The 25,463-nt window shown below is 45.5% G+C and overlaps 1 protein-coding gene across 2 annotated transcripts; it reads left to right on the top strand.

The window, feature by feature from the left end:
• Positions 1-18,619: 18,619 nt before the first annotated feature.
• U1-70K (U1 small nuclear ribonucleoprotein-70K) lies at positions 18,620-23,997 on the top strand. Of its 2 annotated transcripts, XM_087520036.1 has the most exons (11): positions 18,620-18,845; positions 18,953-19,067; positions 19,216-19,295; positions 19,909-19,984; positions 20,070-20,134; positions 20,243-20,305; positions 21,798-21,879; positions 21,960-22,122; positions 22,547-22,615; positions 22,702-23,350; positions 23,626-23,997. In XM_087520036.1, exons 1-10 carry the CDS (start codon positions 18,747-18,749, stop codon positions 23,333-23,335), a joined length of 1,446 nt encoding a protein of 481 aa, XP_087376162.1. In that variant the 5' UTR covers positions 18,620-18,746; the 3' UTR covers positions 23,336-23,350; positions 23,626-23,997. The 2 variants fall into 2 exon arrangements, with proteins under 2 accessions (XP_087376162.1, XP_048530331.1); XM_048674374.1 differs by lacking the exon at positions 23,626-23,997 and having other exon boundaries at positions 22,702-23,587.
• The last annotated feature ends 1,466 nt before the right edge of the window (positions 23,998-25,463 follow it).

Below are 25,463 nucleotides of genomic sequence, written 5' to 3'. Positions count from 1 at the left end.
AAAATCATTTTAAAATAAACCGTAGCTCGGATGGAAAAACTTTGTACATGAAAGTTGCTCAGAACAACGAGACGAACTCGGATAAGCAGCCCGTTCGTCCGCCACGCATCCCTAGCATAGCGAACACGCACTTTCCCCCTCCGGTTCAACTGTCCAAAAATGCGAAACACCAAGGATACTTTCCCGAATGTTTCCCCCCTTCGCCGGTATCACCTCCTACCGCGTTAGGTCACACCCGGCACAGCTTATTGCCATGTTATGCTTTGTGATGCTATGCTTGCTTTATATTTACTATTTCTTCCCCCTCTTCTCTCCGGTAGACCCCGAGACCGATGTCGCCCCTGTGATCGACTACGTCGACGACGACCCCTCCTTGCCAGAACAACCAGGCAAGCCCCCCCCTTTTGATCATCCCGATATCGCCCATTCCATTCTCTCATGCTTGAATTAGATTTTGCTACTATTATTGTTTGCTCCTATTCTGATGCATAGCCTGCTTTTGTAACCTGCTCATTGTTACCTACCTGCTTATCCTAAACTGTTTAGTATAGGTTGGTTAGTGACCCATCAGTGCCCCCCACCTTGTCCTTGTTGCCCCTACTTCATCATCGAAGACCCGATCAACGGGATCAAAGACCAGGCCCCGACACCGCACATCACTTTCCCCTTAGTTGCTCGACACTACTGGGTTACTATCGAGTGCCGAGGGTGAGACCTCTTCAGCACTTCTGTTGTTAACCTGTAGTGTAGCTATTCGGTCATGGTCATCGAGGGTGATTTCCTCCTTAACCACTTCCGATACGGCTCTGTCGTGCAACCCCTCAAGTGTGAACCTCGAGGGTGGATCCTCTTACATTCACCTTGATGATTACAACGAGTGGAATTCATCGGGGGTGATTCCTCGGGTTTTCCCCTTGATGTTTAGACACCCGGGTACTTGGACTTTACCCCTGTTACTTGGAAAGATGGGTCGACCCTGAGGGGTACCCGCGCGAGCTTAATTGTGAGTGATGTGGAGTCGGGTTGACCTGGAGGGTGCCCACGAGATACTTACGAGGCGTGGTCGGGCATTCTTAGCCCTTGCCGCAAGTACTCGAGACGGGGCGAGGGGGTCACATCGATCATGAGTTTCTGCTCATTACCGCGCGTTCCTAATCCACTACGATTTGGATATTTGATCCGAGGGGCCTCTGGCATGATAGCACTAACCATCACGTGGGCATAGTATGGGCCTTCTGTGTCGTATGCATCAGCCGAAGCTTAATAGACGTCAGCGACTGAGCGGCGCGCGCCGGGTTGGACTGGTAAGCTCCTGCCTTTTTAGGGAGGTAGCTAGGTCTGCTCACCGGCCGCCCTCGCAACGTGCAGGAGTTCTCGGGGAGATGGCCCATGACCCCTGGGGGCATAGGTTTAGTCCGGCGTGCTGGCCTCTCTATTAAGCCTAGGTCGTCTTGCAGCGTATTGTTTGGCCGAGGCTGGGCATGACCCAAGAAAGTTTGTCCGGCCGGAGTTAATCGAGCGTGGTGGGTAAGTTGGTGCACCCCTACAAGGAAGAAAACATCTATCGATAGCCTGTCCTACGGTAACGGACACATGGAGTTGTATCCCGATCGATACAACTAGAACTTGATACTTGTGATGAGAAATGGATTGTGATGAGAAACGGATGGTGATGAGAATTGGAATGTGTTGACACTTGGATAGTATGGCTCTGGGATTGCTTTCTCGCAGGGAGTCGAGAAAGGATCTCTGGACGAGGTTGATAACACTTCTACTACTTTACTTTATGCTACTCTACTCCCTCATGTTGCTGCAAGATGGTGGTTTCCAGAAGATGCTAGTCTTTGATAGGCTAGGCTTCCCCCTTCCCTTCTGGCATTCTGCAGTTTAATCCACAGATACAACCCTTTCCTTTGATACAGTTGCATACTTAGCTTAGATCTGATGTAAGTCTTGCAAGTACTTAGGATGAGTACTCACGGTTGCTTTGCTACTTCTTTTCCCCCATACCCGATTATTGCGACCAGATGACGGATCCGAGGAGCCAGACGACACCACTGAAGACTACTGCTACCCCGAGGGTGCCTACTACTACGTGACGGCCGCTAACGACTTGGAGTAGTTAGGAGGCTCCTAGGCAGGAGGCCTTGCCCTTTCGATCGTTGTTGCTTTTGTGCTAGCCTTCTTAAGGCAATCTTGTTTAACTCATGTCTGTACTCAGATATTGTTGCTTCCGCTGACTCTTGTGTATTCAAGCTTATGTATTCGAGCCCTCGAGGCCCCTGGCTTGTAATATAAAGCTTGTATTATTTTATTTTGCGTCTAGAGTTGTGTTGTGATATCTTCCCGTGAATCCTGGATCTTGATCGTACACATTTGCGTGTATGATTAGTGTATGATTGAATCGAGGGCGTCACAAGTTGGTATCAGAGTCGACTGCCTGTAGGTAGCCCCCTTTCGAACTCCTTGGCTGAAGTTGAGTCTAGTCATTGAAAAACGTTTACTAACATTGGCTGTGTGTCTTACGGGCCCACGTCGCCATATGGGTGGTATTAGGATCTTTTATTTCTCGTCTATACTCTGGGACTCTGATCTCTCTTCTATTCGGGTTAAAAGGTTTTACTAACTTGAACATTAGGATCTCGTGATCACTTCCGCCCAGAGAGCCCCTTAATTCTGATAATCGCCTGTTGCATCATAAGATTCCGAAGGTACTCTACAATATTCTCTCGAGACTTTGTGCCTGTTGCCTTTGCAATTCCCTACCACCAAAATATCCTTATGGATAACTACACACACTTGCCAATCTTACATTCTATCCCATTGATCATGTTATTACAAGATGCCCTGAACTGCTGTCCTTTTTCCGAGAATCCTTTGAGCTTACTGCCTTGCAGTTCCTTGTCACCTGAATACCCCTATGGATAACTTTGTGCACCTATCGAGTATCCGCTCATCCTCGGTTGATTCATGTACTTCACAAAAGTCTTCGCAATACCTTTCGTTCTTGTGAAAATCCTCAACAACCTATTGTTCTTGAATTTCTTGCTTGCTTGCATTATGGTTAATACCATAAGTCTAGTAATCTTGTTGTTAGCCTTTGTCATTATCATTTTGAGTCCGTGGATACAATATGTTGCGAATGCTCGCAATCCTCAATCAGATCCTAGAATTCATCCTTCCGGCTCAGACATCATTTTAACATGTGCTGAATCTCGATCAATCAAATCGCCATCAATTGTAAACCTAAGGCTATTCTACCTATCCATCCCTAATCAGAGCATTGCTTCTGATCCCTTGTCTTGGAATTCATAATTCCTTTGCAATTGAGCTTTGAGTTAGTCAGTTGTTTCTATAATCTGATCTCCTTGCATTCTTTCTTCCTCTGGTTGGATATTCATGCTCACATCAGATCCCTTGTGGACCACCAGACCCCCCCCCTTCCGGATTTTATCCGACAACGTCCTTCATATTCAATAAGCTTGTAAGCCTTTCCTCAGATACATAATGCTTTTGGTAAATTGTATCCTCCGCTTTCTCGAGCATGCTCTACTACCGAGCTTGTTTTATTTATTCTTGGAATTTATGATATATGTTCCTAAGATGCCCCGTTGGGTTGAACCTATGCCTTCCCTAATCTGTGTGAACTCAAAAGTTATGCGGGTTATACTCTATTGGCTTTTCGTCAAAAAATCAATACTATAGCTTCATCAAGAGCGAGAAGTAAAATGAAAGGTTATGCATTGTAGAAGTGGGAGTCGACCCTGAACCTTTGTGTTCATGCCCACGGACACGGTGTGGGACTTATCATGAAAGCTTCCTGCAAGGATATTTAATCATTTGAATATTCTTCCGGTATCGTAAATTGGATCCCTTGCAGTTATGGTCCCGACCATATTTCCTCTTTGATCCCATTTACTGGGTAAGTTACAATTACTTATCCTCTGCAAATCATTCCCCCGTCCAACCTCTACTCCGATCTACCTTCTGGCATTGCACCTAGTACTTGATACTGGGAAGCTTTATACCCCATCACGTCATTCCTAGCCTGATCGGCTATATCATTATCGAGCTAATTTTAACTGTGCTACCCGGTCCTTCTACCCGGAGCACAACTTCCGACGACGAACTAAGCTTATGTCGATCTTCCTCATCTTATTATTTCACCTAAAACTACAAGCTTGATTTCGAGCTTGTGTCGCATCCGTGGTTCCAATAACCTTTCGCTTCATCATTCCTCTTGCTTGATGTCGTCACTGTTCGATGGCCTCTTTATAGTACCTCGATAAATCTATCATGATCATCATCAACATTCTGAGCTTTTCCAGGATAACAATCAAATTCATGATGAGAAATACAATCCTTCCCCTCGATGATTTATGTTATCATCAACAACATTCTTGCCTTCCCCAACTCAAACTTGTTCATATAATTTTGGAAATACATCCTTTTTGGCATGTCAATGGATTGTGGCTGAGCCCGTCGGCCACACCCTCATCTTTCCCTACTAAAATTGTATGACTTATTTTCTAAAAAATTTCCGATGGATCCTTGGTATATCCAAAGTCTGACCTTTGCTTGCAACCATGTCAATGCTATGTCGAAGCATGTCTGTGGTAATCCGATCTCCAATAAGAACATTTGAAGCACGATACTAAATTTTTCTTTATCAATTATCCAAACACCGTTGTATGGGTAATGTCATGAAATTTCTTTCCCTTTACCTAATTGGTTATCTACTTACTATCATGTCATGGATATCATCCTCTGCTTGTCCTTGGGAAGGATATACTCCTGATAATTGTGTTTAAACACATTTTCCTTTCCAATGTGCTGATTAATCTAATGATCACCTTTTCTTTTCCGTTGTTTTGTTTAAACCTTCTTGTGGTTTATGAGATCTAAGCAGTAATAGTTCCCTGCTTATGTAAACACCTTGGTGTACAATTTGTCAGTAAGACCTTGTTATTATTGTTGTTGACATTCCGGTAACCACCGATGGACGAGAACTTTTCCTATTGGTCCCCCTCGTTCAACGAGCAGGAAAATAGTTCTCTTCGTCCCTCGCCATTGGTACCAACGTTGTTGCCAACATAACTGATAGGTTGACCTATGACCTACCTTGCTATCATGACCGTGAAAAATGTTAGCGCCCTTCCTGCTTTCAACCCACATGGTGGGCCCATACCCACAGCTCCACAGGATCGAAACCTGACTCTCATGTACATCCCTGTTTTCCAAAGTTGTTCCTCGCGCTTGGCTTCGTATGTAATTCACGAGCCACCTTCCTTGTGATCTGTTCTGGTACCAGACGCAATACTTACTCCCATTGCTCCGAATCCCTTTCCCCTCTGTTTTAGGCAACGAACGATTGCCTACCCGATTGAAGCTTCTTATTGCACCTTCTTACCTTGCTCTCGATGACTTTCGTGAATTTCAACTCGAGAGATGCCTCTTTGCCAGGTTCATTGAGATAGCCCCCAGGTACCTATCTTGTGTTGAGCTCTGTCCTTCCCGAGTCTTTCCCCCTTACTCCACCCCTTAAATCTCGGGACGAGATTTCTTGTAGTGGAGGAGATTTGTAACACCCCGAGAATCATCCTGCATTAATCCCCTTCTAATGATGCCTTGTCATCATTGTTACTGTTGCTAATCTGACTTTGATTCTATTCCAGTTCAAAATTCAAATTTAAATTAAAGTTAAGTTTCAAAATTATCAAACATGCAACTAAAAATGTTCAAGTTGTTGTAAATAATCCTTTGGTAATATTAGTGGAGAAATCATCTTTTTACAAAATGGCTAAATGCTCTAAAAATAAATAAAACAGAAAAGTTTTATTTTTTAAAGAAAAGAAACAAAATAAACAAAAGAAAAGGAAAGACCCCCCTAATGGGCCACGGCCAACCTGGCCCCCAGTTAGGCCGGCCCACTCCCCACACCCCTCCCTGGCCTATATGGCCCGGCTCCTCCCGACCTAACCCTAACGTTCCATCCCCACTCCCCTCATGATCCCCACCTCCCCCTCGTCTCCCACCCCGCCGCCACCACACGCAGCACCCACACACACACACCCGCCTCGTGCCTGGGGGAGGGGCGCCCCTGCTCGATCCCCTCCTCCCGCACAGCCGCGCCCGACGCAAGTCGCCGCGCCGCTAAGGCCACCGCCAGCCGTGCTCGACGCCGCCCCTCAGGGACTCCTCTGCGCCCCCTCCTCCCCCTCGTGCGGTGCCCACCTGACCTCGCGGCCTCGCCTCATCATCGACCCGATGCCGCCGCCGCTCGACCCCGTCGCCACCACCACGACGCCGTCTGGACCTCGCCGGACCTCCTCGACGGACTGCACACGTCCCCGTCCTCCTCCCCAAAGGCACCCCCGAGCCACGCCGCCCCTCGTCCCTGCAACGTGGGTGAGCCCCGGGGCTCCGGCCTCGCTACCTTCTCTGTTTCTGCTATGGCTACCGCTGCGCGCCGTCGCCGTCGTGTCCTTCCCCTGCTGTGGCTCGCACCGCCAGCGCCCGCTACGCACCGCCATGGCCGCCCGGCTCCCCCGCCCCGCTCCGGATGCGCCACTGCACACGAGACCGCGCCCCGGCCAAGCCACCCGCACCTCCCAACCGCGGACTGCGCGCGCCACAACCGCGCTGGCCGCGTCGTCGCTCCCCCTGGCTCGCATCGCCACCGCAGCCCCGCACACTGCTCTCGCGCTTCGCCGCCTACCACTGCTTGCCCCGTACCGCGTCGCTGCTCGCCTCGCCATCTGCGGCTGCTGCTGCTGCCCCACGGCCATTGCGCTCGTCGCTGTTCCCTGCCCGGCGCCACTCCAGCATCCCCTGCCTCGCCCGTCTGCCCCACGCTGACTCCCCCTTGCCGCACTGCTCCGGCTACCGCCGTGGCCGGCGGCCCCCTTGGTGGCGTTGGGCCTCCAAGCAGGCGCACGTTCCGCCCGTGCCCGTAACCGCACGGCCGGGTGCCCGTTAAGGCCCCTAGGGCCTTTGACATATGGGCCCAGCCCCTGGAACGTTTAAAAAAAGGGAATTAAAATAATAATAATATATATATATTTTTAATCAATAAATAATTAGCAATAAAAATAATTAGTTAATTAATTAACTAAATTAATTAAGTTAATTAACCTAATTAATTAATCTAATTAACCTATTAGTCTAATTAAAAAGTAATTCGTTTAACTAAACCCAAATTAACCTAAACAGAGAATGACAGGTGGGTCCCATGGGGCCCACACATTAGGTTGACCAGGTCAATGGTCAACGTTGACTGCTGGCGTCATGCTGACGTCAGCATGCACTGTTCTGGATAATGTTGTTTTTAAAATAATTAAATAAATCCTAAAAATGATTAAATCTTTTAAAATCATTTTAAAATAAACCGTAGCTAGGATGGAAAAACTTTGTACATGAAAGTTGCTGAGAACGACGAGACGAACCCGGATACGCAGCCTGTTCATCCGCCACGCATCCCTAGCATAGCGAACACGCAACTTTCCCCCTCCGGTTCAACTGTCCAAAAATGCGAAACACCGGGGATACATTCCCGAATGTTTCCCCCCTTCGCCGGTATCACCTCCTACCGCGTTAGGTCACACCTGGCACAGCTTATTGCCATGTTATGCTTTGTGATGCTATGCTTGCTTTATATTTACTGTTTCTTCCCCCTCTTCTCTCTGGTAGATCCCGAGACCCATGCCGCTCCTGTGATCGACTACGTCGACGACGACCCCTCCTTGCCAGAACAACCAGGCAAGCCCCCCCCCTTTTGATCATCCCGATATCACCCATTCCATTCTCTCATGCTTGCATTAGATTTTGCTACTGTTATTGTTTGCTCCTATTCTGATGCATAGCCTGCTTTTGTAACCTGCTCATTGTTACCTACCTGCTTATCCTAAACTGTTTAGTATAGGTTGGTTAGTGACCCATCAGTGACCCCCCACCTTGTCCTTGTTGCCCCTGCTTCATCATCGAAGACCCGATCAACGGGATCGAAGACCAGGCCCCGACACCGCACATCACTTTCCCCTTAGTTGCTCAACACTACTGGGTTACTATCGAGTGCCGAGGGTGAGACCTTTTCAGCACTTCTGTTGTTAACCTGTAGTGTAGCTATTCGGTCGTGGTCATCGAGGGTGATTTCCTCCTTAACCACTTCCGATACGGCTCTGTCGTGCAACCCCTCAAGTGTGAACCTCGAGGGTGGATCCTCTTACGTTCACCTTGATGATTACAACGAGTGGAATTCATCGGGGGTGATTCCTCGGGTTTTCCCCTTGATGTTTGGACACCTAGGTACTTGGACTTTACCCCTGTTACTTGGAAAGACGGGTCGACCCTGAGGGGTACCCGTGCGAGCTTAATTGCGAGTGATGTGGAGTCGGATTGACCTGGAGGGTGCCCGCGAGATACTTACGAGGCGTGGCCGGGCATTCTTAGCCCTTGCCGCAAGTACTCGAGACGGGGCGATGGGGTCACATCAATCGTGAGTCTCTGCTCGTTACCGCGCGTTCCTAATCCACTACGATTTGGATATTTGATCCGAGGGGCCTCTGGCCTGATAGCACTAACCATCACGTGGGCATAGTATGGGCGTTCTGCGTCGTATGCATCAGCCGAAGCTTAATAGACGTCAGCGACTGAGCGGCGCGCGCCGGGTTGGACTGGTAAGCTCCTGCCTTTTTAGGGAGGTAGCTAGGTCTGCTCACCGGCCGCCCTCGCAACGTGCAGGAGTTCCCGGGGAGATGGCCCATGACCCCTGGGGGCATAGGTTTAGTCCGGCGTGCTGGCCTCTCTATTAAGCCTAGGTCGGGTTGCGGCGTATTGTTTGGCCGAGGCCGGGCATGACCCAGGAAAGTGTGTCCGGCCGAAGTTAATCGAGCATGGTGGGTAAGTTGGTGCACCCCCGCAGGGAAGAAAACATCTATCGATATCCTGTCCTACGATAACGGACACTTGGAGTTGTATCCCGATCGATACAACTAGAACTGGATACTTGTGATGAGAAATGGATTGTGATGAGAAATGGATGGTGATGAGAATTGGAATGTGTTAATACTTGGATAGTATGGCTCTGGGATTGCTTTCTCGCAGGGAGTCGAGAAAGGATATCTGGCCGAGGTTGATAACACTTCTACTACTTTACTTTATGCTACTCTACTCCCTCCTATTGCTGCAAGATGGTGGTTTCCAGAAGATGCTAGTCTTCTATAGGCTAGGCTTCCCCCTTCCCTTCTGGCATTCTGCAGTTTAACCCACAGATACAACCCTTTCCTTTGATACAGTTGCATACTTAGTTTAGATCTAATGTAAGTCTTGCGAGTACTTTGGATGAGTACTCACGGTTGCTTTGCTACTTTTCCCCCATACCCGATTGTTGCGACCAGATGACGGATCCCAGGAGCCAGACGACACCACTGAAGACTACTGCTACCCCGAGGGTTCCTACTACTACGTGACGGCCGCTGACAACTTGGAGTAGTTAGGAGGCTCCCAGGCAGGAGGCCTTGCCCTTTCGATCGTTGTTGCTTTTGTGCTAGCCTTCTTAAGGCAATCTTGTTTAACTCATGTCTGTACTCAGATATTGTTGCTTCCGTTGACTCTTGTGTATTCGAGCTTATGTATTCGAGCCCTCGAGGCCCCTGGCTTGTAATATAAAGCTTGTATTATTTTATTTTGTGTCTAGAGTTGTGTTGTGATATCTTCCCGTGAGTCCTTGATCTTGATCGTACACATTTGCATGTATGATTAGTGTACGATTGAATCGGGAGCGTCACACATAGCCAGACTATATGATTTTGTAGGGATAAGTTTTCTTTGGCCATGCTATTTTCAGAAGACATAATTATCTTGTTGGCATGCTTGAAGTATTATTGTCTTTATGTCAATATTAAACTTTTGTTTTGAATCATACGGATCTGAACATTCATGCCACAATAAAGGAAATTACATGGACAAATATGTTAGGTAGCATTCCACATCAAAAATTCTGTTTTTATCATTTACCTACTCGGGGACGAGCAGGAATTAAGCTTGGGGATGCTTGATATGTCTCCAACGTATCTATAATTTTTGATTGTTCCATGCTATTATATTATCTGTTTTGGATGTTTTATATGCATTATTATGCTATTTTATATGATTTTTGGGACTAACCTATTAACCTAGAGCCCAGTGCCAGTTCCTGTTTTCCCCTTGTTTTAGAGTTTCCCAGAAAAGGAATACCAAACGGAGTCCAAATGGAATGAAACTTTCGTGACGATTTTTCTTAGACCAGAAGACATCCAAAGGACATGGAGTACACGTTAGGGAAGCCACGAGGCACCCACAAGGACGGAGGGCGCGCCCCCACCCTTGTGGGCCCCTCATGACTCCACCGACCTATTTCTTATGCCTATATATTCTCAAATATTCCAAAACCTACCAGGAGAGATACGAATACACTTTTCCACCGCCGCAACCTTTTGGACCCATGAGATCCCATCTAGGGGCCTTTTCTGGCGTCCTGTCGGAGGGGGATTCAATCACGGAGGGCTTCTACATCATCACCATTGCTTCTCCGATGAAGCGTGACTAGTTTACCTCAGACCTATGGGTCCATAGCTAGTAGCTAGATGGCTTCTTCTCTCTCTTTGATTCTCAATACCATGTTCTCCTTGATGTTCTTGGAGATCTATTCGATGTAATACCTTTTTGTGGTGTGTTTGCCGAGATCCGATGAATTGTGGATTTATGATCAACTTATCTATGAATATTATTTGATTATCCTCTGAATTCTTATATGCATGATTTGATATCTTTGCAAGTCTCTTCAAATTATTGATTTGGTTTGGCCAACTAGATTGGTTTTTCTTGCAATGGGAGAAGTGCTTAGTTTTGGGTTCAATCTTGCAGTGCTCGATCCTAGTGACAGAAGGGAAACCAACACGTATTGCATTGTTGCCATCGAGGATAACAAGATGGGGTTTTCATCATATTGCTTGAGTTTATCCCGCTACATCATGTCATCTTACTTAAAGCGTTACTCTGTTCTTATGAACTTAATACTCTAGATGCAGGCAGGACTCGGTCGATGTGTGGAGTAATAGTAGTAGATGCATGCAGGAGTCGGTCTACTTGACACGGACGTGATGCCTATATTCATGATCATTGCCTTAGTTATCTTCATAACTTTGCGCTTTTCTAAGAATTGCTCGGCAGTAATTTGTTCACCCACCGTAATATTTTCTATCTTGAGAGAAGCCTCTACTGAAACCTGTGGCCCCGGGGTCTACTTTCCATCATATAGCTTTCTGATCTACAACTTCAGTTTCCTATTTTACATCCTTTGCAATCTTTTACTTTCCGATCTATAAACCAAAAATACCAAAAATATTTACTTTACCATTTATCCATCTCTATCAGATCTCACTTTGCAAATAACCGTGAAGGGATTGACAACCCCTTTATCGCGTTGGCTGCAAGTTGGTGTTTGTTTGTGTGGGTATTCGATGACTTGTTCGTTGTATCCTACTGGATTGATACCTTGGTTCTCAAAACTGAGGGAAATACTTACTCTACTTTGTTGCATCACCCTTTCCTCTTCAAGGGAAAAACCAACACAAGCTCAAGAAGTAGCAGCGGTGCATCAAGGACATGATTCTTCTATGCAGCAATGAGGATAATCCTCAAGTTACAGACCTAGTCTGTGTAGTTGCTACCATCATCTTTCAACTTAGCTTTCTCTAGGAACGCATTAAAATTCAAGGGAACGGTAGCACATGCCATTGATCTACAACATAGATATGCAAAAATTATCAGGACTAAGTTCATGCTAAATTAAGTTCAATTAATCATATTACTTAAGAACTCCCACTTAGATAGACATCCCTCAAGTAATCTAAATGATACGTGATCCAAATCAACTAAACCATGTCCAATCATCACGTGAGATTGAGTAGTCATCAATGGTGAACATCTCTATGTTGATCATATCTACTATATGATTCACGTTCGACCTTTCGGTCTCTAGTGTTCCTAGGCCATGTCTATACATGCCAGGCTCGTCAAGTTTAACCCGAGTATTCCGCATGTGCAAAACTGTCTTGCACCCATTGTATGTGAACGTAGAATCTATCACACCCGATCATCACGTGGTGTCTCAACACGACAAACTGTCGCAACGGTGCATACTCGGGGAGAACACTCAAACCTTGAAATTTTAGTTAAGGGATCATCTTATAATGCTACCGTCGTACTAAGGAAAATAAGATGCATAAAAGATAAACATCACATGTAATCAAAATATGTGACATGATATGGCCATCATCATCTTGTGCTTTTGATCTCCATCTCCAAAGCATCGTCATGATCTCCATCGTCACCGGCTCGACACCTTGATTTCCATCGTAGCGTCGTGGTCGTCTCGCCAACTATTGCTTCTACAACTATCGCTAACGCATAGTGATAAAGTAAAGCAATTACATGGAGTTTGCATTTCATACAATAAAAGAGACAACCATAAGGCTCCTGCCGGTTGTCAGATATCTTACAAAACATGATCATCTCATACAATAACGTTTATCACATCATGTCTTGACCATATCACATCACAACATGCCCTGCAAAAACAAGTTAGACGTCCTCTACTTTGTTGTTGCAAGTTTTACGTGGCTGCTACAGGCTTATAGCAAGAACCGTTCTTACCTACGCATCAAAACCACAATGATGATTTATCAAGTTTGTTGTTTTAACCTTCAACAAGGACCGGCCGCAGTCAAATTCGATTCAACTAAAGTAGGAGAAACATACACCTACCACCTTTATGCAAAACTAGTTGCATGTCTGCCGGTGGAACTGGTCTCATGAATGTGGTCATGTAAGGTTCGTTTGGGCCGCTTCATCCAACAATACCACCGAATCAAAATAAGACATTGGTGGTAAGCAGTGTGATGATCACCGCCCACAACTCTTTGTGTTCTACTCGTGCATATCATCTACGCATAGACCTGGCTCTGATGCCACTGTTGGGAAACGTAGCATGCAATTTCAAAAAAATTCCTACGCTCACGCAAGATCTATCTAGGAGATGCATAGCAACGAGAGGGGGAGAGTGTGTCCATGTACCCTCGTAGACCGAAAGCGAAAGTGTTTGACAACGCGGTTGATGTAGTCGAACTTCTTCTAGTTCTGACCGATCAAGCACCGAACATACGGCACCTCCGAGTTCTGCACACGTTTAGCTCGATGACGTCCCTCGCCTTCTTGATCCAGCAAGGTGTCGAGGAAGTAGATGAGTTCCGTAAGCACGACGGTATGGTGACGGTGATGGTGAAGTGATTCTCGCACGGCTTCGCCTAAGCACCGCAAAACTATGACCGGGGTGTAAACTGTGGAGGGGGGCGCCGCACACGGCTAACAATTGTTGGTGTGTGTTCTAGGCGCCCCTCCCCCACGTATATATAGGTGGGAGGAGGAGGGGAGCAGCCATGGGGCGTCCCCTCCCCCAATTCGGCCTCCCCCTCCCTTATTTTCGGAGGGGGAAAAAGGAAGAGAGAAGGGATGAAGGAAAGGGGGGGCGAATCCCCTCTTCCTTCTCCTATTCGGCCTCCTGCCTAAGGGGGGGGCGCCACCCATTGTGGGCTGGTGTGCTCCCCTCTTATGGCCAATATGGCCCATATCTTCCCCCGCGGGGTTTCGCTACCCCCCTAGTACTCCGATAAATACCCGATACTATCCGGAACACTTTCGGTGTCCGAATACCATCGTCCTATATATATATATATCAATCTTTACCTCTCAACCATTTCGAGACTCCTTGTCATGTCAGTGATCTCATCCGGGACTCCGAATAACATTCGGTCACCAAATCACATAACTCATATAATATTAAATCGTCATCGAACGTTAAGCGTGCGGACCCTACGGGTTCGAGAACTATGTAGACATGACCGAGACACCTCTCCGGTCAATAACCAATAGCGGAACCTGGATGCTCATATTGGTTCCTACATATTCTATGAAGATCTTTATCGGTCGAACCGTTATGACAACATACGTTATTCCCTCTATCATCGGTATGTTACATGCCCGAGATTCGATCGCCGGTATCTTCATACATAGTTCAATCTCGTTACCGGCAAGTCTCTTTACTCGTTCCGTAATACATCACCCACAACTAATTCATTAGTTAATTTGCTTCCAAGGCTTCTCATGATGTGTATTACCGAGAGGGCCTAGAGATACCTCTCCGATGCTCGGAGTGACAAATCCTAATCTCGATCTATGCCAACCCAACAGATACCTTCGGAGATACCTGTAGAGCATCTTTACAATCACCCAGTTACGTTGTGACGTTTGATAGCACACAAGGCATTCCTCCGGTATCCGGGAGTTGCATAATCTCACAGTCGAAGGAATATGTATTTGACATGAAGAAAGCAATAGCAATAAAACTGAACGATCAATATGCTAAGCTAACGGATGGGTCATGTCCATCACATCATTCTCCTAATGATGTGATCCCGTTTATCAAATGACAACTCATGTCCATGGTTAGGAAACCTTAACCATCTGTGATCAACGAGCTAGTCAAGTAGAGCCTCACTAGGGACTCAATGTTTGTCTATGTATTGACGCATGTATTAAGGTTTCCGGTCAATACAATTCTAGCATGAATAATAAACATTTATCATGAATAAGGAAATATAAAATAACAACTTTATTATTGCCTCTAGGGCATATTTCCTTCACCAGCCGCTACAATCCAACTTGGTAACAACCTTCAATGCTTTCCACACATAGGACCTTGATACGTCCATTTTGCATCATGTTTTCATACTGTTATTTATGATGTTTTTATACATCATAATGCTTTTTGGAGTAATTATAATGTGTTTTCTCTCATAATTTGCAAGGTACACACAAAGAGGGAGAATTCCGGCAGCTAGAAATCTGGATCTGGAAAAGCTACGTCAGACTACCTATTTTGCACAACTCCAAATAGGCTGAAACTTCATGGAGAATTTATGGAATATATGATGAATATTGGAGCAAATAAGTATTAGAGGAGGCCCACCAGGTGGGCACAACCCACCTGGGCGCGCCCTGGTGGGTTGTGCTCACCTAGGGCCACCTCCGGTGCCCATCTTCTGGTATATAAGTCATTTTGACCTAGAAAAAAATAAGGAGAGGACTTTCGGGACGGAGCGCCGCAGTCTCGAGGCGGAACTTGGGTAGGAGCACTTTTGCCCTCCGGCGGAGCGATTCCGTCGGGGGAACTTTCCTCCCGGAGGGGGAAATCATCGTCATCATCATCACCAACAACTCTCCCATCTTGGGGAGGGCAATCTCCATCAACATCTTCAACATCACCATCTCACCTCAAACCCTAGTTCATCTCTTGTGTCCAATCTTGTTACTGGAACTATAGATTGGTGCTTGTGGGTGAATAGTAGTGTTGATTACATCTTGTAGTTGATTACTATATGGTTTATTTGGTGGAAGATTATATGTTCAGATCCAATATGCTATTTAATACCCCTCTGATCTTGAGCATGCTTATCATTTGTGAGTATTTACTTTTGTTCTCGAGGTCACGGGAGAAATCATGTTGCAAGTAATCATGTGAACTTGATAAGTGTTCGATATTTTGATAGTATGTATGTTGTGATTTCCTTAGTGGTGTCATGTGAACGTCGACTACATGACACTTCACCATATTTGGGCCTAAGGGAATGCATTGTGGAGTAGCAATTAGATGATGGGTTGCGAGAGTGACAGAAGCTTAAACCCCAGTTTATGCATTATTCCGTAAGGGACGGATTGGATCCAAAAGTTTAATGCTATGGTTAGAATTTATTCTTAATACTTTTCTCGTAGTTGCGGATGCTTGCGGGAGGGTTAATCATAAGTAGGAGGTTTGTTCAAGTAAGAACATCACCTAAGCACCGGTCCACCCACATATCAAATTATCAAAGTAGCGAACACAAATCGAACCAACATGGTGAAAGTGACTAGATGAGATTCCCGTGTACCCTCAAGAACACTTTGCCTATCATAAAATACCGTTTTGGCCTGTACTTTGCCTCAAAAGGATTGGGCAACCTTGCTGCACTTTTGCTACTATCATCATTACTTGCTCGTTACAAATTACCTTGCTATCAAACTATTCTGTTACTTACAATTTCAGCACTTGCAGACATTACCTTGCTGAAAACCACTTGTCATTTTCTTTTGCTCCTCGCTGGGTTCGACACTCTTACTTACCGAAAAGAGATCCAATTGATCCCATATACTTGTGGCTCATCAAACCTCCCAGCCCTTGGGTAAGAACTTTGCTATTGAAATGAACACCACATGATCAGGGAAACACCCCTCTCCAGCTTCTTATCGAACATCTGCTTAGCTTCTACAAAATTTCTTTCCTTGCAAAGCGATGCCATCAGAATAGTGTAAGACCTCAAGTACTGCCGCTCACCATTGCATCGTAGAGTGCCATTGCAGCACCAACCCACTTGCTCTTGAAATACCACTTCATCATCACGTTGTATGTCACCAGGCTTGGCTCCATGCCCATGGGCCATGTCCTTCATCTGCTCGTACAACTCCCAACCATGGTCTGCATACCCATGCTCAAATAAACCACCTATCATTGTTGTATAAGCATACCCATCCAACCCGACACCTTCATCCACCCGCATCCTATGAAACACACCCAATATGCCAGTTCCAGCCGCCCCTCCTGGTAGAGAGAGAAGGCCTGGACAAGCGATGTGCCCGCCACCTCTCGTCGGTCTCGGGCAAGCGCCTTGCCTTGCAGTGCGCGAACCCAAATGACTTGTAGACACGGACCAGCGGTGTCACCCTCGAACCCTGCATTGCATCGAACAGGAAGCGGGCCTTGTCGATTGCGCCCTTCGAACAAAGCCCTGGAATGAGGACGTGGAACTTTGACACTGGCAGCGGTGTGGGAGCGCCCCTCCAGAGCACAAATAGGTCCGCCGCCTCGCAGTACATGGAGCGACGCTCATTGCATGGAGGATGGCTGCACTGGAGGTGACCGAAGGGGCGCAGTCCGACTCACTGAGGCGACGGAAGTAAGAGAGGAAACGAACTTGTGACAGGTTGGCGAAAAGGCGAAGCAACGAGCGTAGCATGCGCCAGTCATGGCCGAGAGGAAGCGAATGTGTGTGGAGTGCGCACTCCAGCGATGACGAGTAGAGACGAGACCGCCTGTGGAGGGAGAAGCAACCGACAGGGTTTGGTCGTCCGCCGCACGAGCGTGGGCTCCACAGGTCAGGGTTGTGAAGCAGAAGCTAAGAGCATTACTAGTAGAACCCTCAAACCCTCAAATCCTTAAAGCAGTTCTAAGGGTTGAGAAGTGCCACTTTTTGACACTTTTAAGGGTTGAAAAACAAGGGTAAATACTAGAACCCTCAAACCCAACCCTTAAACTGCTTTAAGGGTTGGATTTGAGGGTTCTAGTCTTTGCCTCAACCCCAACCTTTAAAACTGTCATTTCACATATCACACATTTCATCACATTTTATCATATGACATATCACAAATTCCATTAATCAAATTATTACACCACCGAATGATCCAACATTAATCAAATTACAATGTTTTTAGATCTAAAGAACAAATAATATAGATGAAAATTTTAGCACCAATGTCTGTCTTCAAACTATAGATATGCTAAAAGTAAAGCTTGGTGTGACATACAAATATAGCAATTATCAAAGTTTGACGATTTTATAAGGACGGACAAATTTGACCCTGTTCTGATACTCCAAAAGTACCGTTAGTGCAACTGATTAGTGAATGTATACCTCGATCATTTCTCGGAAACCTCCTGACACAAGAAACACATTGCTTTTGATAAACATGTGGATGAACCAAGAACTAGGCCCGCTCGAACTTGTTGACGCAAAGCATCAAACAGCTCGTGGGCATGTGCCGCGCGGTGCAAAGAGTGGCAAACACCGACGCCGGACTAAAATTAAGCTCCAAGCAAGGGGGCACGAAGAAATTCATACAGACAACAGGCAACAACATTGAGGCGTGGCCTATGATTTCTTCTCTGCCGAGACCGGCTTGCTGAGTGCCTGCTACCGTGGCCGACGTCCGTGCCCTCTTCACTCTGAGCCGCGCGCGCGGCCGCTCGCCTCGCAACCTCCGGCGGCGGAGGGCGGGCAAGGGCGGCGATCCGCGCGGAGAGGAGAAGGTGCGGCCGTCCGGGGCCGGGGATGGACGCGGCCGAGGCGTGAGGCGCCGGCGGGACGGCGGGGGGCGGCCGGATCCGCGCGGCTGCAGCGGCGCGGAGGTTGGGGAGGATGAAACTTCCCTCTCACGCGTCGTTGCTAGGATTGCAAGTTGACCCCTGTTTTCCTCCCAAACCCCCACTTCTACAGGTTGGAGATGTGTTTCTGGGTTGGGCCTCTAAAAAATTTTGAGGGTCTAAGGGTTAAAGGGGTCTAGTCTACGCACTTTTTTCTGTCCAAACTGTAAAAAAGCAGTTATTTTTACAGATTTAAGGGTTTAGGGGTACTACTAGAAATGCTCTAACATGCTTTTCTTCTTTTTCTTTTATAATATAATTAGCAGAAGCTGACATGTAGGCCGCTCACGACTACGGGTCCATCGAATCAGTGACGGAACCGGCCCACGCCCACAGGCTCCGTTAAAAACTGACCAAACCCTCTCCCCACAATCCTTCGAACAATCTCCTCCGAGCTCGCAAATCCGCCGCCGCCGCCATGGGCGACTACGGGAACGCGATGATGCGGAACCAGGACGCGGGCGTGCAGTCCCGCGTGAAGGCGCAGAGCCGCGCCAACCTCCTCCAGCTCAAGCTCGTAAGCCTTCGCCGCTCCCCCTCTAGACCTAACCCTAGCCTCTCGCCTTCTCCGTTCGATCTGTCTTTCTATCCGAGATTTGATTCTGTGTTGCTGTTTGGTGGCAGATCGGGCAGAGCCATCCGACGGGGCTGACGACGAACCTGCTGAAGCTGTTCGAGCCACGGCCACCGCTCGAGCACAAGCCGCCGCTCGAGAAGCGCAAGTTGCCGGCTTACTCTGGTAATTCCCATCGTGCATCTTATCAATTTAAGTACTCCGTAATGAAATTGGGGGCCAACCCCTTAATTCAAAAAATCCCCATCGCGCAACTATGTTTGTGTTTGATGCCAGCGGCCCTGCTGATGGACTGTTTTTGATCGGTTTGCAGGGATGTCGCAGTTTGTATCGAGGTTCGCAGAGCCTGGTGACCCCGAGTATGCTCCGCCTGTCCCCACATGCGAGACTAGGGTATGTTTTTGGTCTTGTTGCTGCAGTTTGCGCTGAATCAGCTGGCATGGACATTCTGTGGCGGTATCCTTGTCCCAAGTTGTGTACTCCCTCCGTTCCAAATTACTCGTCGCAGAAATGGATGTATCTAGAACTAAAATACATCTAGATACATCCATACCTGCGACAAGTAATTCGGAACGGAGGGAGTAGTTAGTAATCATATAGATATAGTACCTCTTATGTGCAGGCATTCTGTAGCGGCACTGGTATCCTTCCCCCAAGTTGTGTGCTCATGATCATATAGTACCTCTTGATATGCAATTATGTTTAGGAGTTTACAGGGTGGGGTGGGTACTTGGGCTTTTTAGTGCACCTGAAATAATCAAATAAAAAATAAATTACAGTGGTGAACTCCCAGTAATTAAGTTGTCAATGCTGTCATGTGAATTTTGATAGTAAGGCTTTCTAAACAGCATGGACATTTGTGATTGATCCAATGAAATAATGCAAAGTTAATTTCTTGCATGAGTACATATAAATTAGCGAGCTATAGATTCAAATATTACTCAAGTTTTATACTTATTTATTGCTAGTCTATCTCTTATTTTAGTATTAAATTTTGTGTTAATAGGCTGAAAAGAAGGATAGAATCCGTCAACTTAAGCTTGAGGAAGGTGCAGCTAAGGTTGCTGAAGAGCTCCAGAAGTGTAAGTTGTTTCTGAAGCCACACTGCCCTTTTCGTGTTATATATATGTACTGCTAACATTGTTATTTTTAAACTATTTTATGTAGATGACCCACAAAATGACCCCAATGTCACTGGAGATCCATACAAAACACTCTTTGTTGCACGACTTGTGAGTATTTTACCCCATCATTCAGATTTCTTAGTTCCTGTGAAAACAGTGCAATCAATAAGTTTTTTTTGTAACTTAGTTCTCACTGAATTTATGAAACTGTTGCAGGGCTACGAGACATCCGAGCAGAAGGTTAAAAGGGACTTTGAAGCTTATGGGCCTATTAAAAGGGTAAGTGTACATGGTAAATACCAGTACAGGTGATGTTATTCCTCATTGGTAAGGTTTTCAGTTATTCTGGTTGCTAAACTATCGTGGGTGAAATCTGGGGAAAATTTGCTTTGCTGCCTTATATAGCCTCCTGGCAGCTGCTGTCACAAAGTGCTACTTGGGAATGAGGTCATTCTGCATGTTCTCTTGTTGCTTCCACCAAGTTGGGAACCTTTCATACCAAGATAGAAAGAACCTCCGACACACAAAGCATGTGTTCTTTGAAACTTTTTCCAAAGAACGTTGAAAACCTATCTTTCCATGTTCTATTTCCTTCCTCTTTCTTGTTCTTAGCAAGTTTAGTAATGCGAGCCGACATTATATTTTCTCTTTGCTGCGTATTCGTGTACGTTTTTTTGGGTAATATATTGGATAGGCATCTTTCAATTTGGGGGTCATGACACAATTTCTCCCTGTAAGCCATAGATGTCCATATGGAAATCGATGCATTTCTTGGTAGATAATTAAACAGAGTTCAGACGAGGCAGCAATCAGTTTGGTATACTGTATGAATCCTTGGCAAGCCATTTAATCTGTGCACTGTTGGTAGAACATTTGAAGACTGTAAATTTCTCTGGTAAAAGAAATGTGCATGCAAAGGTAATTTTGATGCTTGATTTCTTGAGAAAAATCGTGAGGAACAGAGCAAACAATTTGCTTTTGCCATGGCACCACAAGGTAGTGTTGCTTTCATGATTGGTTCTTTCCTGCCCCACAAAATCTCCCATATTGATTAACTGGAGCTGACAAAGCATGAAGAATTCTTATAATGGCAGAAGTGTAGATCACTTTTGTCTTAAAGAGCAGCTTATCTGCAGGCGATTTCTACGCCCTGAGACCTAATTGGGTAGGTCCACTGGTGAGTAGTATTTGTAGTTACTTTCCATGAGCTGTTATGGTACTAGCGCTGCTGCCAAGTTCTGCTTCTCATGGAGGAAACAACACAAACGTATAATGCGTATGGTATCTCTCAACTCCTAGAGTTGAAGAGTCTACTCCATTTCCATGTGTGTAAGGAATACTTACCTACCCTGCACTATTATCACCTTGATTCATGTAATTGCTTTGGCTATTTTGTTTTCTTCGCCACAAAGGTTGAACAAATTATAAGCAACAACGGTGAGGGTAACTTGGTATAGTATTTAGTCTCTGCAGTACATTTTTTCCCTTTATTAAGCAAGTTCCCTGGTAAGGGGGTGTGGGATGTATTTTCCAACATGTGCGAATCGGCGAGACTTCATGTTCATGTGTGCTGGATTTCAATCCTTATGCGGAAGCTCTACATATGCAAGGTTAGCACGGCTAGTTAGGCTAGTGCCTTCCTGTCGTGCAACAATGAAATATGTTTTTAGCCAAACAAACTAGTGTATGTATTGATAGCCAGTAGTATTTCTTAAGTTGAATGCAGGTTTATTTCTAAAAAATCTTTAATTACTGTTTTTGAGCTTTGCAGGTACGGCTCGTAACCGACAAGGTAACAAATAAACCTAGAGGATATGCATTCGTAGAGTATGCACACACTCGGGACATGAAAAGTAAGTTCATTGGTCATTCAAACTCAATGTAGGCTTGCATGGCTTGATGACTGACCCATTTCATGCTTTGTTGTCACCAGGTGCTTATAAGCAAGCTGATGGGAGAAAAGTGGATAACAAAAGGGTGCTTGTTGACGTAGAGCGTGGTAGAACTGTTCCAAATTGGCGTCCTAGGAGATTGGGTGGTGGACTTGGATCAAGCAGGATTGGTGGTGAAGATGCTGCCCAGAAGCATTCTGCTAGGTAAGAATACTTAATTTTCTTGTTACTGCATTTCTCTCTACTGTCTGATATACCTTTATACTCCCTCCGTCCGAAAATACTTGTCCTAGTAATGGATGTATGTAGACTTATTTTAGTTATAGATACATCCATTTTATCCATTTCTTAGACAAGTATTTCCGGACGGAGGGAGTATGTATTAACGGTCTATTAATGAGTTTGACATTGTTCATCCACACTGATGTTTGATACTGCATTATTGTTGATATATCAGGGTATAACGCGGTATTAACATGTGTATGATAGTAACCTTGGTTCTGTTTCTGTGTATAGCTGGTGGTGCAGAACGTTTTTGGGGGCTTTAGGGTATTATATTGATGTTGTCCGTATGTTAGATGATGTAATTAGTATCTTGTGCTAATATGTTTTGGTTACCACTTATCAGAGAGCAACAGAACGCTGCTGGGCGACCCAGATCAGAAGAGCCTAGGAGGGATGATCGTCCTGCAGATCGGTAAGCATTTTATATCCTTATATATTGCTCGCTGTTACCTTGATGCTTATATTATTTGCTAAAGTGACGTAATACTTTTGCTGCAGGGATCGTGAGAAATCTCGTGATAGGGTACGGGAAAGAGATCGTGACGAGAAAACTCGTGAACGCTCACATGACAGGACCCGTGATCGTGATCCAAGGGAAGATAGGCACCACCATAGAGATCGTGAGAGAACTCGTGATAGGGACCGAGAACGGGACCAGGAGAGAGACCGTGGGCGTGACCGGCGTGATAGGGATAGGCACAAGGATCATGGCCGGGATAGAGACCAGGATAGAGACAGGAAACGTGAGCGCTCTCATGGCAGGGGCAGAGACCGTGAGAGAGATTACGAGCGTGCAAGTCACGAACAGGACCCTGGCAGGGACCGAGATTACAAGCGTGCGCGCCATGAACATGATCGTGGTCACTTGCAGGAGAGTGATGCTGATTATGGTAATGGTGAGCTTGGCTATAACCAGCATGAGCACCACAGAAGTCACGAACAGTATGGTTATGGCCTAGATGGACATGAGCGCTCAAAGCGACATGAGCATTACCGGGATGATCCACACAGTAAAATGGCAACCAACCATCAGGGGCAACCTGAAAATGCAGAACCTGCAGTCCCCGAGGAAGGGGAGGCATATGAAGAAGGGGACTACCAGCATATCCAAGCGAGTGAATACAGGAACTAAAACTTGATAGCTGTGGTAAGGCTTTGTTAACGCAGTAATATTCGCATCATTTCAGCTGTTCCCAGTGGTTCTCTCGCCTTTTTCTTGTTGGCACTTCCAGTCTTATCCCACTTATTTTTGGTGTGTTTGTTTGTTGTATGCTATTTGTAATAATTTGCTGGATAATGCTTGTGGTTTGTGTTCACTTGTTAGTGATGTTCTATGTAATTTTGAAGCCAATCGCCAATCAATGTTAACTTGTTACTCGTCTAATGCGGCTTAAGTTTATGCATTTTTGTTGGTTTCGACAGTTACTGTAGATGCAAGCATAACATGGGCGTGGTTGCTGGTTATAAAGTGGACTGTGGATCAAGTTACTCATTTCTTTTACTTTGTTTCTTGTTTCCTTTAAATGATTTTGTTGATCATCTGAGGAATTTAGTTTTTGCTGTTGAAAAAAAGCTTAGGGGCTTTTACTAAAATAAATGTTCTTTTTTGTTGTTGTTGTTGTTGCGTCTTTGCAGTTTGCTTCTGTAAACATTGTAAATAATCTCAGGCCTCTGAGAAGTCAGAGGCCTTGAAATGGCAAACGGAGCTTAGAGCATCTGTAACTCCTTTTGAATCGGATATTGTATAGGCTAAGCAGTGTAGCCCGATTTCTCTATGGTTTTGCTGAACTTCAAGCCTTTGGAGCCAGTTAGGGAATTTTGATGGATGGTGGCACTAAGAGCACAAAAATGTGGTTGGAGTAAATTTTGGGGCAGAAAAATGTGGTTTTAAGGTATAAGAAAATGTACTCTCCAACACAGCCCGAAAATTGGTGCCCCAAAATGCGCTGTTTTGACACAAATAACCATTTTCTTGTGGTCCTACGTGATCCTCCGCAACAACCAAAGTGCTGTATATTTGTAGCATTTGTTGTTGCACTTCAGGGCTGCCCAAGATTTTTTAGGGTAAATTTCACAAATAGAACATTTGGATCTCCTTTTTGGCTTGAAAAGTGGGGAACCATGGCTACTACCCTATTACAAAGCTGCTATTGCAGATAGTATGGTTGAAAGGGATGGCACGGGTACTTGGGGCCCTTCAAACTAAGTTATTTAATGATGGATTTATGGGTTTCTCCTAAGGGCATCTTCAATAGTTTGTATGTTAGCTTGTTGGTAAAATATGCCATGTCATCAACCAATACCTTAACATACAACAACTTCAATGGATTATATCTAGTTTGCCCAATAGGATGTGAGATAATAAATGAGGTGTTCTCTCATTCTACATTGGAGCTTGTGCAATGGGTGTTGGTTCATGTACATATAACCTTCCTCTCTTTCCTCATTTATTGTATGACACATCATCAAAAATCCTATGTGACAAAGTCTACCGACAACTATCTTACAACCATTGGAGATGCCTTAAGGGAAACCAGTGCTTGAGATCTGTTATCTGTGGTGTTTGAGCTTGATTGCATATCTTTTCGCTTGAGACCTCCTCTTTCGCTTGGCCATATGAGGAAAGATGTCTTACGAGGTGAGTTAGACAACGTATGCATCTGTCTCTTTTCATGATTGTGTGTGCCTGTGCGCGCTTGTTCTTAAGGGAACGTGCAAATCACCCAATCATATCAGGATGGATACAATGGGTGAGATTTTTGTTCGTATTGATCTCTTACCCATGCTATAAGAAGAAGGGCGCCATGGAAGAGTTTGGGGTCCAAAGCCACACCTTCTTTTCCCCATAGCAATAGAGGCCAAGAGCTATCGGCAGGGTGCTACATTCAATCTGATCGATGGCTCAAGATAAGTGAAAGTGCAACTAATCCGCGAGTGGTTTTGGTAATTCATAACAACATATATGTCATTGAACTAATGCTTATTCAAGATAGGTTTCACAAAAGTTTAATGATTGGCATGGCAAGGCACATGAGAATGTGGACCCCTCAAAATACTAAGGACATGGATTGGCAAAACTTTCACACCCTACATTTTTGGTTAAGTGATTCAAGATAACATTGAGTCCATAGGAAAGTCAATACTATTAAATGGGGACGAGGTTTTGATCATGACTCAATTGCTCAAGTACTTAAGATATTGCTCCAAAAACCCTCTACCACTTTCTCCAAATCATACATGTACAAAACCCTAAATAGCCA

The sequence above is a fragment of the Triticum urartu genome, chromosome 1A (genome assembly GCF_056163025.1).
Source record: "Triticum urartu cultivar PI428250 chromosome 1A, HENAU_Tu73, whole genome shotgun sequence".
NCBI classification, from domain to species: Eukaryota; Viridiplantae; Streptophyta; class Magnoliopsida; order Poales; family Poaceae; genus Triticum; species Triticum urartu.
This window is presented reverse-complemented; position numbering and strand designations above follow the sequence as displayed.